Raw genomic sequence first — 14,623 nt, forward strand, 5'->3', positions numbered from 1 at the left:
TGTTGAGGAACCCTAAGTATTAGGGCTGTATTATCTAATCATGGCATTGATTAGTCCTCAAATTGATCTTTTTCTGAAATTCCATGGTTTTATTTTAAAATGTTCCAATTGAGAGTCGATTTGGGACTCTGTTTTTTCTTGGTTTCCAAAGTTGAGTGAATGGAGTCTTCAGCGAAAAAATCTTGCAGATTTATGATAGCCAGATAAAATGATTGCACACAATCTTTCTAGGCATTTGTCAGGATTTCGAGGCTTTAAAGTGACTGGCAAAGTTTAAGTCATTTTATACTCACAAGTATTGAAACAGACTGACTACTTCCATTAGCTAGGCTATAAGGAGCATCCAGACTTCTGTATGTTTGAAGCAACTTCCTGCTTTTTTAAAATTGTTTTATCTTTCAAAAGGACCACTGTGTATTCTTGGTTCGCTGAACAACGTGTTATGGAGCTTCTCTACTGACCCTAGAAAACATTTGCTGCAATTGAATTTTTAGACTTACTGTAAATGCATTTATGTAATAAACATTACAAAATGCTTACTGAGGATGTTCAGCAGTTTTTCCTTTGTTTACCTCGGAATAGATGAACTGCACTTGATTTCAGAAAACACTTGAAGATTGGCTGATGCACAAGAAATGTTCTTGTGTAATTTTGCATCATATTTCATATCTGGGACAATTTTTTAAACATCATCTGAATCCACATAATAAGGAATTTTGTGCTGCTTGCTTTCAGACTGTCAGAGCAAAGGTCGCTTTAGTTTTCCAGTGTATATGTGTTTTTTGTTTTTCTGCAATTATATATTTTTTCCCCTCTTTTTTCATTAAGAAATTAGGTTTCACATGTGGAACTAATTGTACTCATTTTTGTTCATCAGTGCTTTGAGAAAGGCTAAGAGCTTGATCTTTGTCAGTAACTGGATTTTATTCTGAGTGAAATCTCATGCTTTCTCCCCCTTTATAACTACCTTTTAAACAGTACAATCAACAGTGATATAAAAATGCACTATGCAATGTCATATTTTAGGCAGTCATACTGGATTTGAACTGTAATTAATTGCTGTTGCTGAATACACTGTGGTCCTTATTCTCTTTTCACACCCTAGCTTTTCTTTGTGTGTAATAATTCCATCCAGGGAGAAATCTAATTACTAAGATAATTAACACCTTATCACCAAATGGAGTTCAGACATTTGCAGAGTTTATGAATTTTTAAAATATGTAATTTCCTTTTAACTGAATGACAACTGGTGTTATGGAGAAAAAGAGCATATTTCATTGTATCTAGCTTGATTGGACCTTATAATTCATGTTGCTATAGAAACAACCAAACCTTTTTAAAGGATGGTATTACTACTACCATTGGAAATAAAAGCTTTGACTGTTGCCAATAGTGTCATTAAAATGGTTAAAATAACTTCATTATAATGGTTTTGTCAAACATAATGAATGTTCTGTTCATGTTCTGAGAAATGGCAGCTGCTGATATGTGATATTGATTTATAAATTAATGTACTTTTTCTTCCATAAGCTTACTGTTACTGCACAAGATACTTGCTATGTGAACAAAATTATGCTGCAGAATACAGTGCTCCTCTGTTCACTCAGTTCTTTAAGCTAACGAATTTTATTGTTACTTGATACCAAGCAGAACTTCATATCTTGCAGTTTGTCAGTCTTAAGAAAGCAACAATAATTGAGGCTGTTTTGCCAACAGCTCTGGGGATTTTTACTGTTCTGTGCAATATTCAGTGTGTGTTTCCCACTTACGATTATTAGACCAAATCCTTGAAAATATTCAGTTTTTATACTAGTTTTGATTTGGCATTCAAATGCCATGTTTTAACTTCATCTCAAACAATGGAGCCTGAATTCATGAACTCAAAAAGGAATCGAAAGAATTTGGTTTCTTTTGTGGGGACTTTTCATAAGGAAAAGGTGAAAGAAGATTCTAATAATATAATGTCGAATAAACTCCTATGCAGCTAACTATATATGCAGGTACATGTAAAAAGGAGGCCAAGACATTTGTTTTAATATAAGCTCATTGCCAATACTTAAATAAAAATTGATTTCTTTTAAGTTTAAAAAAAAGTCACAAGAGATATTTACTGCCATATACTGTTTGTATGAAGGCTGCTGTGGTGAATATAAGTTATGCATGCTCTAATATTGCACCTAATCGAATTACTAAGAACAATATTCTCTGCTTCCCCTTTCTTGGGTCTTTTGCCAACAGGTTCTCTTGTTCCAGTAGAACTCTCTGTTGCAGGAAGTTTTTCTTTCAGCTATTTAAACTCAAGTTTCTTCACCCACTTAACCACAGCATTATTTTTTCTGTGGTGATGTACTGTCTAATAAGAAATGATAGTTCTCTTTGGCCATTCAAATGCTTTATAAATGTCATTTGGATTACACGTGTTCGTATTTACAGTTCTGCTGTTTTCTGTCCTGACGAGGGGAAGAGAAGCCTTCCAGCCATTTCTTTATGTTGGAGGCAGTCCTGGAGACCCCTTCTTAAGCTCAGGTGTGAGCTTTGCTTGTGGCAGTGGTCTTTATGCCATTCACCCCTAAAAGAATCTGTCTCAGCTGTTCCCTTGCCTGTAGCCTGCTTAAGAACTGTAGAATTATTTAGGTTGGAAGGGACCTCTGGAAGTCATCTCATCTATTCCCCCTCACTTGAAACAGGGCCAGCTTTAAGTTGGATACCACCAGTATCTTTATAGGGTTCTTACTTTTCCTCATAAATCATGTTTTCTCCAGTTCATCATTGTTAGTGGTAATGTGGAATCAACTCTGTGTTGTAGAAACAGTCTCATCTGTATCAGCAGGGAGCACTGAGCACTTCTGAGCACTATACAATTCTGCCTCTCTGCAGAAGAGGTTTATCATTATTCCCACTCTGCACAAGCAGGCTGAATACAAAACAGTACTGTGGTTTCAGTTTCTCACAGGGCAGTGGTCATCCAGCTGGCTAGTGTCAGATTTGGAAAACTAAGTTGATACCTCCTGGGTCCTGTAGAGTGCTCTGTAAATACCATGCAGTAATCTCTTCATTGTAGGACTTGTTTTTCTGGGCCATGTCACAGAATCACAGAAGGGTTGAGGTTGGAAGGGACCTCTGGAGGTCATTTTTGTCCAACCCCCCTTGCTCAGGCAGGGATGCCTAGAGCCAATTGCCCAGGACTGTGTCCAGACAGCTTTTAAATATCTCCAAGGAGGGACATTCCACAACCACCCTGGGCAATGTGTGCCAGTACTCAGTCATCCTCAGTGTTTCCTGATGAGCACATCACCTGAGCTCTCATGTTCTTGACTACTATCCCCAAGAGCTCTGTAGTCACTTTTAATACTGTCCAGGTTTCCACTCACAGTATCATTTGTGCCCACATGAAATAACAGCAGGGATTAGTAGTCAGAGGGATTACCCTTCCTGGTAATCTTGCGTGGTTTAGGAGTGAGGTGGACCGGCTACTTTGCTTGTTGGCACATCTGGCTCCTCTTTGACTTTGAGGGCAATTAACCTATTTTGCAGTTTTAAGCCCTTAGGTAGCGCAAGATCCTTCCTCTTGGTGTCAGAAGTCACTGGCTTCCATCCTTCCCCTTCTCCAGAGGTTTCGTTTCCTTTGGTCGTGGGGCTTGACACTACCTGCTTCTCCACTGTAGATGGGGGCTGTGGCTCTTCAAGCTCTTGAGTTACAGAGAAGATCCTGTCTATTTCCCTTTCATCTTCTCTGATGCTGTGCAGCTTGCTCACTTCCTCCTGTAACTCCTCCACATGGAGGCACAGCTCCTCCAAGACAGCACAGCTCTCACAGGACAGGGCCGCCTCTCGTGGCATCAGAGAGAGCCCCCAGGGACTCCCTGCAGCCTGGGACTTGGAGGGCTGCATCCACCACCTGAAGCTCAGTCTGAGTGCAAGCCTTGACCCTAGCAGGGACGGCTACTCCAACATCATCTGGGGAAAATGCTCAGTGACATGTTACCACCATGTCTAAGACTGTTACTGTGGCACAATTTCAACTGAGGCACCCTTACTTCACCACCTCCTGTGCATCCTGCTGCGCTTAACTGCTGTGTCTGTTGGCTGCCTCTCTTAGCGGCGCTCTCTTAAGCTGCTGTGTGTAAGGGTTCTGCATATGCAGTCCAAGGGGAACAGTTAGGAAATGTTGACCTTGCTAAGTAACAAGAAGGCTCAGTGCCTGCACATTTGTAAACTCAAGTATTTTGTCTTCCTTTTAAAGCAAGGCATAGGCTGATTTTATGGAGCACCAAGTTAGAAATTAACTTGTGACTAAGAGATGTCTTATTGACTCCAAAGCCTTTTTTTTTTTGTCAAAATTGCTAGGTTATATGGCATGCCAGTCCCTTCTTTTGAATATCCTGTTCTACTTTGATAGCAACGTTACAGGACTTTAAATAGTTTACAAATTCCAGTGGCTAAGTCTCAGTAGTTATAAATTTGGTGGATTAAGCAATCGGAATTCAAGAAATTTATAAGCTCTGCTGATCACCTGTAATTTCAAAAGGAATTGGTCCAGATGTTTTCACTCTTTTGTCACAATCCTAATCCAATATTTGCTACAATATCTTTCTTCTATTCTGTGTGCTTTCAGCTGAGTACCAAATGCATTTTTCATTACGAAGCAATGGTATTAAGATCACCTCTTTTTTTTTTTCCAAAGATCATTTTAGGTCTCAATTTCCGTAGATAAAGTTGAAGAGTTATAAGTCTATGTACACTAACTTTTAAGGGAGGAAGACTTTTACATGTCCTTAGTTCAGTGTTCCTTTCTACTTTCTTTACAGAGTGCCTGGAATAACAATTGCTACAGACATCATCTGTGGTTTTCCAGGAGAGACAGATGAAGATTTTCAAGAAACAGTGAAACTTGTAGAACAGTACAGGTTTCCGAGCTTGTTTATTAATCAATTTTACCCACGCCCAGGAACCCCAGCTGCAAAAATGCATCAAGTTCCAGCTGCAGTGGTAAGACCCATTTTCTTAGCCACTGTACACAGTGTACTCAGATGTCTTTAAATGCATAAAGCATGTACATGAAAATGTAGATTTTCTGCAAAACTATGCTATAATTCAATTAAAGTGGTTTTTTAGTCCTGTAAGTGAAATGATTGTTGAATTGCCTTTAGAGGTTAGCTAGATCACTGAACGCATTTTAATATATAAATTTCTGTTCAGATTGTTAGGAAGGGTAAAATAGTGGTTATACTGAAGTCATGTCTTCTATCAAGTTTTGGCTGAACGAATACCAAGAGGGGTAGCTGATTGATTATACATACTAATTTTTTTCAATTTTCAGACTTTTGTGACTCCAGCAATCTCAAACTTACTGTGAACAATTGTGCAGTGTATTAATAATAGAGCAATGATAATTTCTGTTCTATTTGTCCAATATCAAATTTGCAGGCAACTTCTTCTCAGGACTCTCCTTATACACTGCTTATAAACTCTGCTTCCTTCATCCTGCATGTTAAAGGCCATTGATAAAATTGTCGTTTAATCTTTCAGTTTTCAGGTGTTTTCTTTCATTCTATTTTTGAGTGAGAAGTGTAACCCTTCCTGACTACCAGCATTCTCATCTCAAATTCCCATGAGGAGAACAGCCTGTTTTGATATAGAAGATAGATAGCTATTGACTGTATTTTGCTTGATATAAACAGCTATTTATAAGCAATAGTAACAGAAGTCACATCTGAAGGCATGGCTTGATTTATTTTTTAAAAAATGAATTTGTAATTTTTGATCTGAATCTCAGAACAAGAAAGTAGACAAGACTGATGCCTGTACAATTATTATGGGCATAAGTAACATTTACATTTCCTTTCAGTGTAAGAATGAAAGTCAGCCAACAATGTAAATCAGCTTAAATAAAAAAAAAAAACAACCTTTCAATTTCTGTATCCTGGTACACCAAGATGAAGTCAAAACTACGTATCAGTACTTGTATCCCTTCACTTTCACATATGAAAACTAAACAAAGTATTTCTGCTTACTCTCAGTATATACCACGAATTCCGTAGGATGTGTCAGCTGCTGAAGACTAAAATGAGATTATATTTGGCTTCCAGTTTATTGTTTAGAGAAGTACAGCTTGAGTAATGACTGCTCATGTATTGTAGGCTATCTCATAATGGGAAATACTGAGTTTCCAAATATAAATAGCTACTGTTGAAATAGTCTACTTAGTGTAACCAACTCACACTGTTGATTTATTTGTTTTGCTTTGTTTTGAATGCTTTTTAAAATTGTGTAAATAAAAAAATGCAGAAATGTAATTTTGGAAGTTAGGAAACTTAAAAATCAAAACATTGCTTTACACTTCTGCATTCTTTCATTCACAAGTTTTTAAGTGTGGTGTTTTCACAGGAAGTGCAAAGAGCTTAAGTTAATTTACCTTCTTCTGTTTAACTGGGTGCCATGGGAAGACAATATGTGAAGAACTAACTTATTAAAACAACATTAGCTGTTTTGTGGTTAGGAGTGTTACTTGGAAAATAGTAATGTCACTTTAACCCATTTTTACATTCTTTCTTCTAATTTGTAGCACTAGTATTTATTGCTTTCAGTGAATTAGAACCTTCAAGGAAGATGGGGCCTCTCTAATCCAGGGCTGATGAAATTCTGTAATTAATAGATTTTGTTTCTCCCTTTTTTTTGTTCTCCCCCCCCCCCTTCAAAAATCCTGTGTTATGAGATCCTTTGTTCTTTTATCTCTTTGTAGAAATGGAAAGTAACTGGTCAAACAGAGCAAGAAGAGCTTGTGCTAATCTCTTACATTTTATATTCACATTACTTCTAGATGGAAGAACGGGCAGGCATTTCATTTGTCGTTGCTCACCTAGCATAATTTATGTATGTTTCTCTGCTAGGAGAAGTAGCACGTTACCATCCACGTTATACACTCTTACCCCTTCATCCTTTAATAAAATATTATTATTGTCATCTTACTGTTAATGAATTTACTTTATTGCATTTGCATAGGGACAGAAATTGCACGTAAAGTGACATACAACTGTTACGTGCAAGCATCTGAGTGTACATGTGGTACATCGTATCACCAGTCTGAGCTAGTGCTGTTATGAACATCCTGTAGGGTGTTCATAACATTATCCTCTGCAGTGGATCTGTTGGTAGGATCTCTTTCTATGAAAATAATTTTGGCTGTATTACTTAACTACAGATGTTTAACCAGTGAGCAAGTTATTTGACAATTGTTATTCTTGTCTTTTTTTCCTAAAGACTGGGTGCATTTACTATGTTATTTCAGCTTTGCAGTACTTCTGCAATGGACAGATCTATTGCTATTTGCAAACTGCTCCACTTTAGTGAGTTCCACTTCTCCAACTCTGGTTCAAGACAGTTTCAGTGATTCTATCCAAGTATCACAGCTGCAATAATAGTGTATTTGCGTTGTCTGTTCCTTTTAAGTTAGCTCTTTTTTGGAGGACCTTATGACTTTTGGGGACAGTCTGTGGAGTATTAAGTTTAGTAACATTTAGTGCTTTTAAGTTTTTAGTGGATAGTTGTGGTGGAAGTCGTAAATATAATTGCCTTTTTGGAGAAAAACCTCATTGGAGTTTATCGTAATAGAAAAAAAAAATCAGTAGGTCAACATGGAATCTCCCCTTCACATAGATAATTTGTCTTCGAAAGCTTTACAGGCACTGGTATTTTTCTAAAAGGGTAGATGACACTAATCCAGATGGGCAGTTCTGCCACCATAAATTCAGAAAAGACAGTTAAGGCTGCAGGCCTTTCTTGTTTCTTCTGGAGAAAAAATGTTCATGGAGAATCAGACATCTGTCTAAATGGCCTCATCTTTTCATAACCATCAGTTAGATTATGCTTGCCATAAATGCTGTGTCCGGTTTAGAGAAAAGTTAGAGCACAGTAAAGCAAAACTAGGCATGACTTTTTGGGGTTTTTTATAAGCGATTGCAGTGATGCTGAGTCATGTGCATGAAAAACGAGTCAAGATAATGTTCAGAACTTAAATGCTACCCCAAAAGGCTCTTTTTCTTGGCTTTTACCCCCATTTTATCCACCTACTGCTAAATACATTGTTTCAGAGATGAGTCTGGATGCTCAGTATCTCCAGTGGGCTGTCTGTAAAAATTCTCACTCTAAAGTGTGTTAACTATGAAATGCTATTTTGTTGGCTAGTATTATTATTACTATTATTACAGATTTCTCTATTTCCTTATTGTGTTCAATCGTAGAAGTGATAGTACTGATAGTGGTGTAACTCAAAATGCAGATTCTTGTCAGATAAATATTTTAATAAGCAGTGTAAGAGAACGTGATTTAGGCGTGTCTAGTGGGGATTTTATCTTTAGCTGCATTGTAAAGGATCAGAACACTTTAATTGTAAGTGTAAAAATTAGCCTTTTTTTCTCTAAAATTTGGGATCTGTAACACCATATGTTCTTGGTAGTTTTAATTTCTCTGTCCTTTATTTTTTCAAGGTAGCTATTACTTGTCTGGGGACTTGCAAGGAGTTTTCTCTCTCTGTCCTTGAGATTTTGTCCATCACAATTTCTGAAAGCATTAAGAGACATCATCTCAGGATCAGCTTGATTTCTGTCACATGGAAACAACATGAGGAAATAGCCATTTTGAAAATAGGGATCTTAGTAAGGTACAATTAGGTTCATCTCTACTGAGAGTAGGGGATGGCAGCTGTTTTGAGAGCAGTAATGTGACTGCAGCTTCATGATTACACTGCCCAACTTCAGTATGGATCCCAAACTTTCTGTATGTCTTCAATAATGTAAGCAATTCTGTTTCAATTATTGGTGTAATTATTAGATTTTTTTAAAAGACACCATTGTGATATCTAGATAAAAGACTACATATTTGAGAGAGGTTATCCTCCCCCTCTACTCTGCACTGGTGAGGCCTCATCTGGAGTATTGTGTCCAGTTGTGGGCTCCCCAGTTCAAGAGAGACAGGGAACTTTTGGAGAGAGCTACGAGGATGATTAAGGGACAGAAACATCTCTTGTATAACGAAAGGCTGAGGGACCTGGGACTGTTTAGTCTGGAGAAGAGAAGACTGAGAGGGGACCTTATCAATGTCTATAAATCCCTGAAGGGTGGCTGTCAGGACAATGGAGCCAGTCTCTTTTCAGTAGTGCCCAGTGGTAGGATGAGGGGCAATGGGCATAAACTGCAGCACAGGAAGTTCCACCTCAACGTGAGGAAAAACTTCTTTACTGTGCGGGTGACAGAGCACTGGGACAGGCTGCCCAGAGAGGTTGTGGAGTCTCCTTCTCTGGAGGCCTTCAAAACCCGACTGGACACGTTCCTTTGCAGCCTGCCCTGGGTAATCCTGCCTTGGCAGGAGGGTTGGACCAGATGATCTTTAGAGGTCCCTTCCAATCCCTACCATTCTGTGATTCTTTGATATTCACTTTCTCTTACAATCTCTTTCCTTCTCCATATCTATATATATCATCAAACAATTACCTTGCTCCCAGCTAGAAAATTTTATGTCACTCAACTACTGAACTTTCCCTGCAATTCCTCTGAAGACTGTCTCCTTAAAGTTTTCTCTCTGTATTAGTTGCATTAAGCACTGTGCTTACTATACTGAGGTGAATAACCAAGTTACAACCTTCGTAACTGAACTAATATTTGATCTCAGAAATAGAGGTAGGTACAGGATGTTTTCTCTCATGGTCTATAGCAGGGAGTTACTAAAGTCTCTCAGTAAATGAAGGAAATAGGTGGGATGCCATGTCCATGGTGGACAAAGATGTGAGACCTTGTCTCACATCTGAAAGTGTCTACCCAGTCTCCGAAAGCTCAGCCTTCATCCCAAGCAGTACTTGCCCTAGGCTAGCAGTTGCTTTTGGTTGAAGGATGGCCAGGCCTGTATTCTGTTTCTCCTATGTATGAACGTGCCATGTCCATCCAACAATGCTGGAGGTGGTTTGCCCTTCTGCCATCCATTCACCCACCCGCAAATATCGTGTCCAGGCAAAACTCCTGAATCTAAAACATCATCCATCTATATACTGTGCATTTTATCTGTTAAATATGCCCATCTTTACTAGAAAAAAAGATATGATCAGCCATTGTATCCCCCTCCATTTAATAAAGCTATCACATCTGTCACTATATTTACCAATTGTAGGAGCAGTACATAATGCACTAAGAGATTTTTTCTATAAGAATAGCATAATGCCATATGCACCTTCTCAGTGTTGTCTGCCAGACAAGTTGTATTTGACCATTTTTGTAGAAGCAAACCAACCTTGTACTTTATGCTTTTATTCTATGATGGCTACTTATTTTTTTAGAGTGCTTTGCCTTTGCTGAGGTCTCTCAGAAGTTTCCTGACGTCCTTTCATGACTGAGTGGCTGCAAATCCCCTATATCTGTCTTCACTGATTCAAATTCTGCAAGGCACTAGAAACAGGTAATCTTGGGTACCAGCAGATACGGTATGATGTTTAATTCCTCTTTTGTTGGATGGATATAGGTTTTGTAGTTCTATATCTCCATACACAAACAGCTGAATCTTCTGTGGTAGCTCATGTGCTCTTACCTATCCAAAATAAATGTCTATATGTCACCAAACTGTCTCTGGCTGAATGAGAAATAATCACATTCCTGCATCAGGCAATATTATCTCTCCTCTTCTTCAGCACTTTTTAACTTCAAGCAGCAGGACAGCAACTGGAATAGCATTGCTTGCACAAGGGACACCTTTTGCTCTGTTCACAACTCTAAAGGAAAGGGAGCACAGCTGCACCCTGCAGTTGTACCATCAGAGAAAAGGCTAGTAAGCTCCCTGTTGAGCAGACAGTAAGGAGAGATGACAATTGAGGACTGCTCCTGCCTTTGAGCATGTGCTTCAGGCATTAGTGGGTAGCGATGTGGCACAGTGTGCCTAGGGAGGCCAGGGTCAGAGCTAGGGCAAGGAAAGAATTCATGTGCTGTCTAGAAAGGATTTATAGAGTTTCATGTACTCTGATATGCGAGAGAACCAATTGCACTGTTAAACGTTTGCAGGTGAGAGTGTGCGACTTTGGATGGTGATGATTAGTTAATGTGATTTAAATGCCCAGGAAGGAAGGGACCATCTCCCTTGTTTCTAATACTCACGGGCATAGCAGAATCAGTAATGCTTCTTGCCTTAGCTTAACGGTCGCCAATCCAGAGATCATACAATAGGAATATGTAGGGATATTCTGCTTCTAAAATTAAGGAAGAAGGCCTGGGGAGATCAGGAGGTGGGAGAAAAGGAAAGAAAAGTAGGTAGGAAAAGGAACAATGCCACTTTTTCAACAGTACTGCTACTCCGGTCTACCATCGCTACTTTTGAGCTCCCTTGTTAAGTGCTGTGACTAAATGGCATTACATGCTCCAGGAATTAGATGCAGCTGTGATAACTACTTCTGGTGTATCAAAATTGTTTGGCCCCTGACAACCCCCCAACACATGCAGTAACGCATGGTGCCATGTGCGGAATGTACTTTATGTATAAGAGAAGCCAAAACTGATTAATGTCTGAGTTTGACTGCTGAACCTCTGTACTACACTTTGTTTTTTTCAGCAGTATGCTTCTATTTACTACTTGCTACTCTGCCAGAATAAAGACCTGAGTGAAGACTTTTACAGCAAGTTTGGGACCAGTGAGTTAAAAATGCGAAGGCTGGAGCGGGAGGCAGACCATGAAGGAAAAATCAATATATAATCCTTCATATTTGTCACTGAAGTATAGGAGTATTCCAAGTTAGCATTTTCCAGCAAGTTTTGTACTTCCTCTTTAGTCATTTTATTTATACCATGTTTTACCTTATATTTTTTGTGAGAACAATATGTGAGGTACTGCAGAAAGCCTTACAAACCATGCAGATAGCTGGGGTGGGTTGACCCTGGCTGAATACCAGGTGCCCTCCAAAGCCACCCTATCACTGCCCTCCTCAATTGGACAGGAGAGAAAATATAGTGAAAGGCTCATGGGTCGAGATAAGGACAGGGAGAGATCATTCAACAATTATCATCGTGGGCAAAACAGACTTGACTTGGGGAGAAATTAATTTAATTTATTACCAATAAAAGCAGAGTAGGATAATGAGAAATAAGACCAAATCTTAAAACACCTTCCCCCCACCTCTTCCTTCTTCCCAGACTCAACTTTGCTCCCAGTTTCTCTACCTCCTCTCCCTGAGCGGTGCAGGGGGATGGGGAGTGGGGTCTACAGTCAGTTCATAACGCGTTGTTTCTGCTGTTCCTTCCTCCTCAGGGGGAGGATTCCTCACACTCTTCCCCTGCTCCAGCATAGGTCCCCCACACGGTCACAAGTCCTGCCAGCAAACCTCCTCCAAAGTGGCCTCCTCTCTCCATGGCTCCACGGGTCTTGTCAGCAAAGTTGCTCCAGCGTGGGCTTCCCACAGGGTCACAACCTCCTTCAGGCATTCACCTGCCCTGACATGGGGTCCTCCACAGGCTGCAGGTGGAGATCTGCTCTGATGTGATTGTGTCCATGGGCTGCAAGGGGACAACCTGCCTCACCGTGGGCTGCAGGGGACTCTCTACTCTGGTGCCTGGAGCACCTCCTTCCCCTCCTGCACTGACCTGGGTGTCTGCAGGGTTGTTTCTCTCACATATTTTCACTCCTCTCTCCAGCTGCAATTGCTGTGCATTTTTCCCTCCCCCGCTTCTTAAATCTGTTATGCCAAAGGCGCTACCACTGTCACTGATGGGCTCAGCCTTGGCCAGCGGCAGGTCCATCTTGGAGGCAGCTGGCATTGGCTCTCTCGGACATAGGGGAAGCTTCTAGCAGCTTCTTACAGAAGCCAACCCTGTAGCCTCCCCGCCAAAACCTCGCCATGCAAACTCAATACAATAGCTGTGGTTTCTCTTCTCTACAAGCTCAGTTATTCTCTGATGGGATTCATTTTGTTTGATACAGATGTTGGTTAGTGGCAAATCAGTGTGGGCTCTTTGTGTTACTTTCTGGATGCTTACAAATAGTTTTGCATATTTTCCTCCCTGTTTTTCCAGGAGCTATATAAACTGACTGACCTATGAAAGCCTGGTTCTTCCTTTTTCTCTGTTTTAAAGATGGTCAAAACATTTGACTGCTTTTATGCTGTATCTTTAGATCTACCACAATGCTTACCATTCAGTGTGCAGCCAGAACTGTGGGTTTGTGTGATGAATTCAAAGGAAGGCAATTACCTGTGAATAGGTTTTTTTGTGGTTAGACAAAGCTACTAAATAGAATTTTATGGAAGTTTAAAGACAGTTTTATTTTAGAGCTAGATTCTGCTCAAGTTAAACCATTTTAATTTATTTGACCAGGTGCTGAAATGAAAATCTGTTTTTGTTGTTGTGGGAGACAGCTGAGCTGGTAGGTTTTAAAATAGGTTGTACACTTTTTGAAAACTATAAATGATCTGCCTATGGAGTTGCTGAAAATTCAGATCTTAGCTGAATCTGGGGAATGAGTTAAATTGCACAGTCACAGCTGGGCTGTGCACAGTCAGACCCCTGAGAAAGGACAAGAATGTTTTGACCCCAGCCTGGAATTCTTACGCTTTCAAGGAGCATCACTGTCTTACTTGAGAAAGAAAGTAAAAATTCAAAGCTAGACTGGAAATATACTTGTGAAACCAAGTTGGTGTTCTGCCTTTTTTGAATTTTGCATTGTTTTTACAGCAGAAAATGGAATGACAATTACCAACAGCTTCCTCATAAACTTCATACAAATTCAGTTTGAAAATTTGATCGTCTTAAAGGACATGTACAGCTATGGGTTTAATCTAGGCCATGTTGTTAAGAAAAAGAATTAAAAGATACTGGAAAATAAAATGTGGACAGTAGGTATGTGGAGGAAGAGGCAGAGTTCTTTCTAAACTTCACTGTCAAGCCAGAAATAGTTACAGAATTTGCAAGGATTCTGAAACCACCACTAACGTCGTATAATGCTGTGGGTTGATACTTGTAGCCATGTACAGTCCACGTGTTGACAATCCAATATAAAAATCATTGCTGTAAGAGAAGTGTAGTCCCGGATGATTTATAGTGGCCATGAGAGTTCATTATCCTCCTTTCCCTGTGAGTCTGTCTGGAAACTGATGGAATTCTGAGATTTTAATTGCAAGGAAGCTGAAATATCAGGAGTTTTGTGTAGAACATACTCATGTGCTGAATAGAAGGGAAGAAGGGTACACTCTGCAGGTATGATGGAATAGTCTTTGATTTTAAGGGAGAAAACAATTTTTACCTCCAATATAAATATATGTGTGATCAGCGTCTCAGGTAAATTTCCCCTTTCGCTATAAATCTTTTTCTCAGAAAAATTCAAAAGTCAAAGAATAGAAATGCAGTTCAATGAATTGAGTTTAGTGGTGTCAGGGAGTTTTTTTCTTTTTTTGTAGGCTTTTGTGGTTTAGCATCCATTGCAATTGCTTATCAATATGCAGAAGAGTATATCATTCTTCTGTATTTCCAACCTAAAGTTAGTTCATTGAAAATTTCAAGATTATAATGTTGTTCTTTAAAAGAAGTTTATATAAAATGGCATCAGGATAAACTCAATGCATAAATTTATTTTATTTCTGTTACATTTAAACCACACTACAAAC

General features: G+C 39.3%; 1 protein-coding gene across 1 annotated transcript in view; it reads left to right on the forward strand.

The window, feature by feature from the left end:
* CDKAL1 (CDKAL1 threonylcarbamoyladenosine tRNA methylthiotransferase) overlaps positions 1-14,623 on the forward strand; it is a 448,747-nt gene that overhangs the window by 321,990 nt on the left and 112,134 nt on the right. The window contains exon 10 of the mRNA XM_082014683.1: positions 4,809-4,989. Coding sequence (XP_081870809.1) covers positions 4,809-4,989 — 181 coding nt within the window. The remainder of the gene's footprint in view (positions 1-4,808; positions 4,990-14,623) is intronic.

The sequence above is a fragment of the Phaethon aethereus genome, assembly GCF_964289735.1.
Source record: "Phaethon aethereus genome assembly, chromosome: 2".
Classification (NCBI taxonomy): domain Eukaryota; kingdom Metazoa; phylum Chordata; class Aves; order Phaethontiformes; family Phaethontidae; genus Phaethon; species Phaethon aethereus.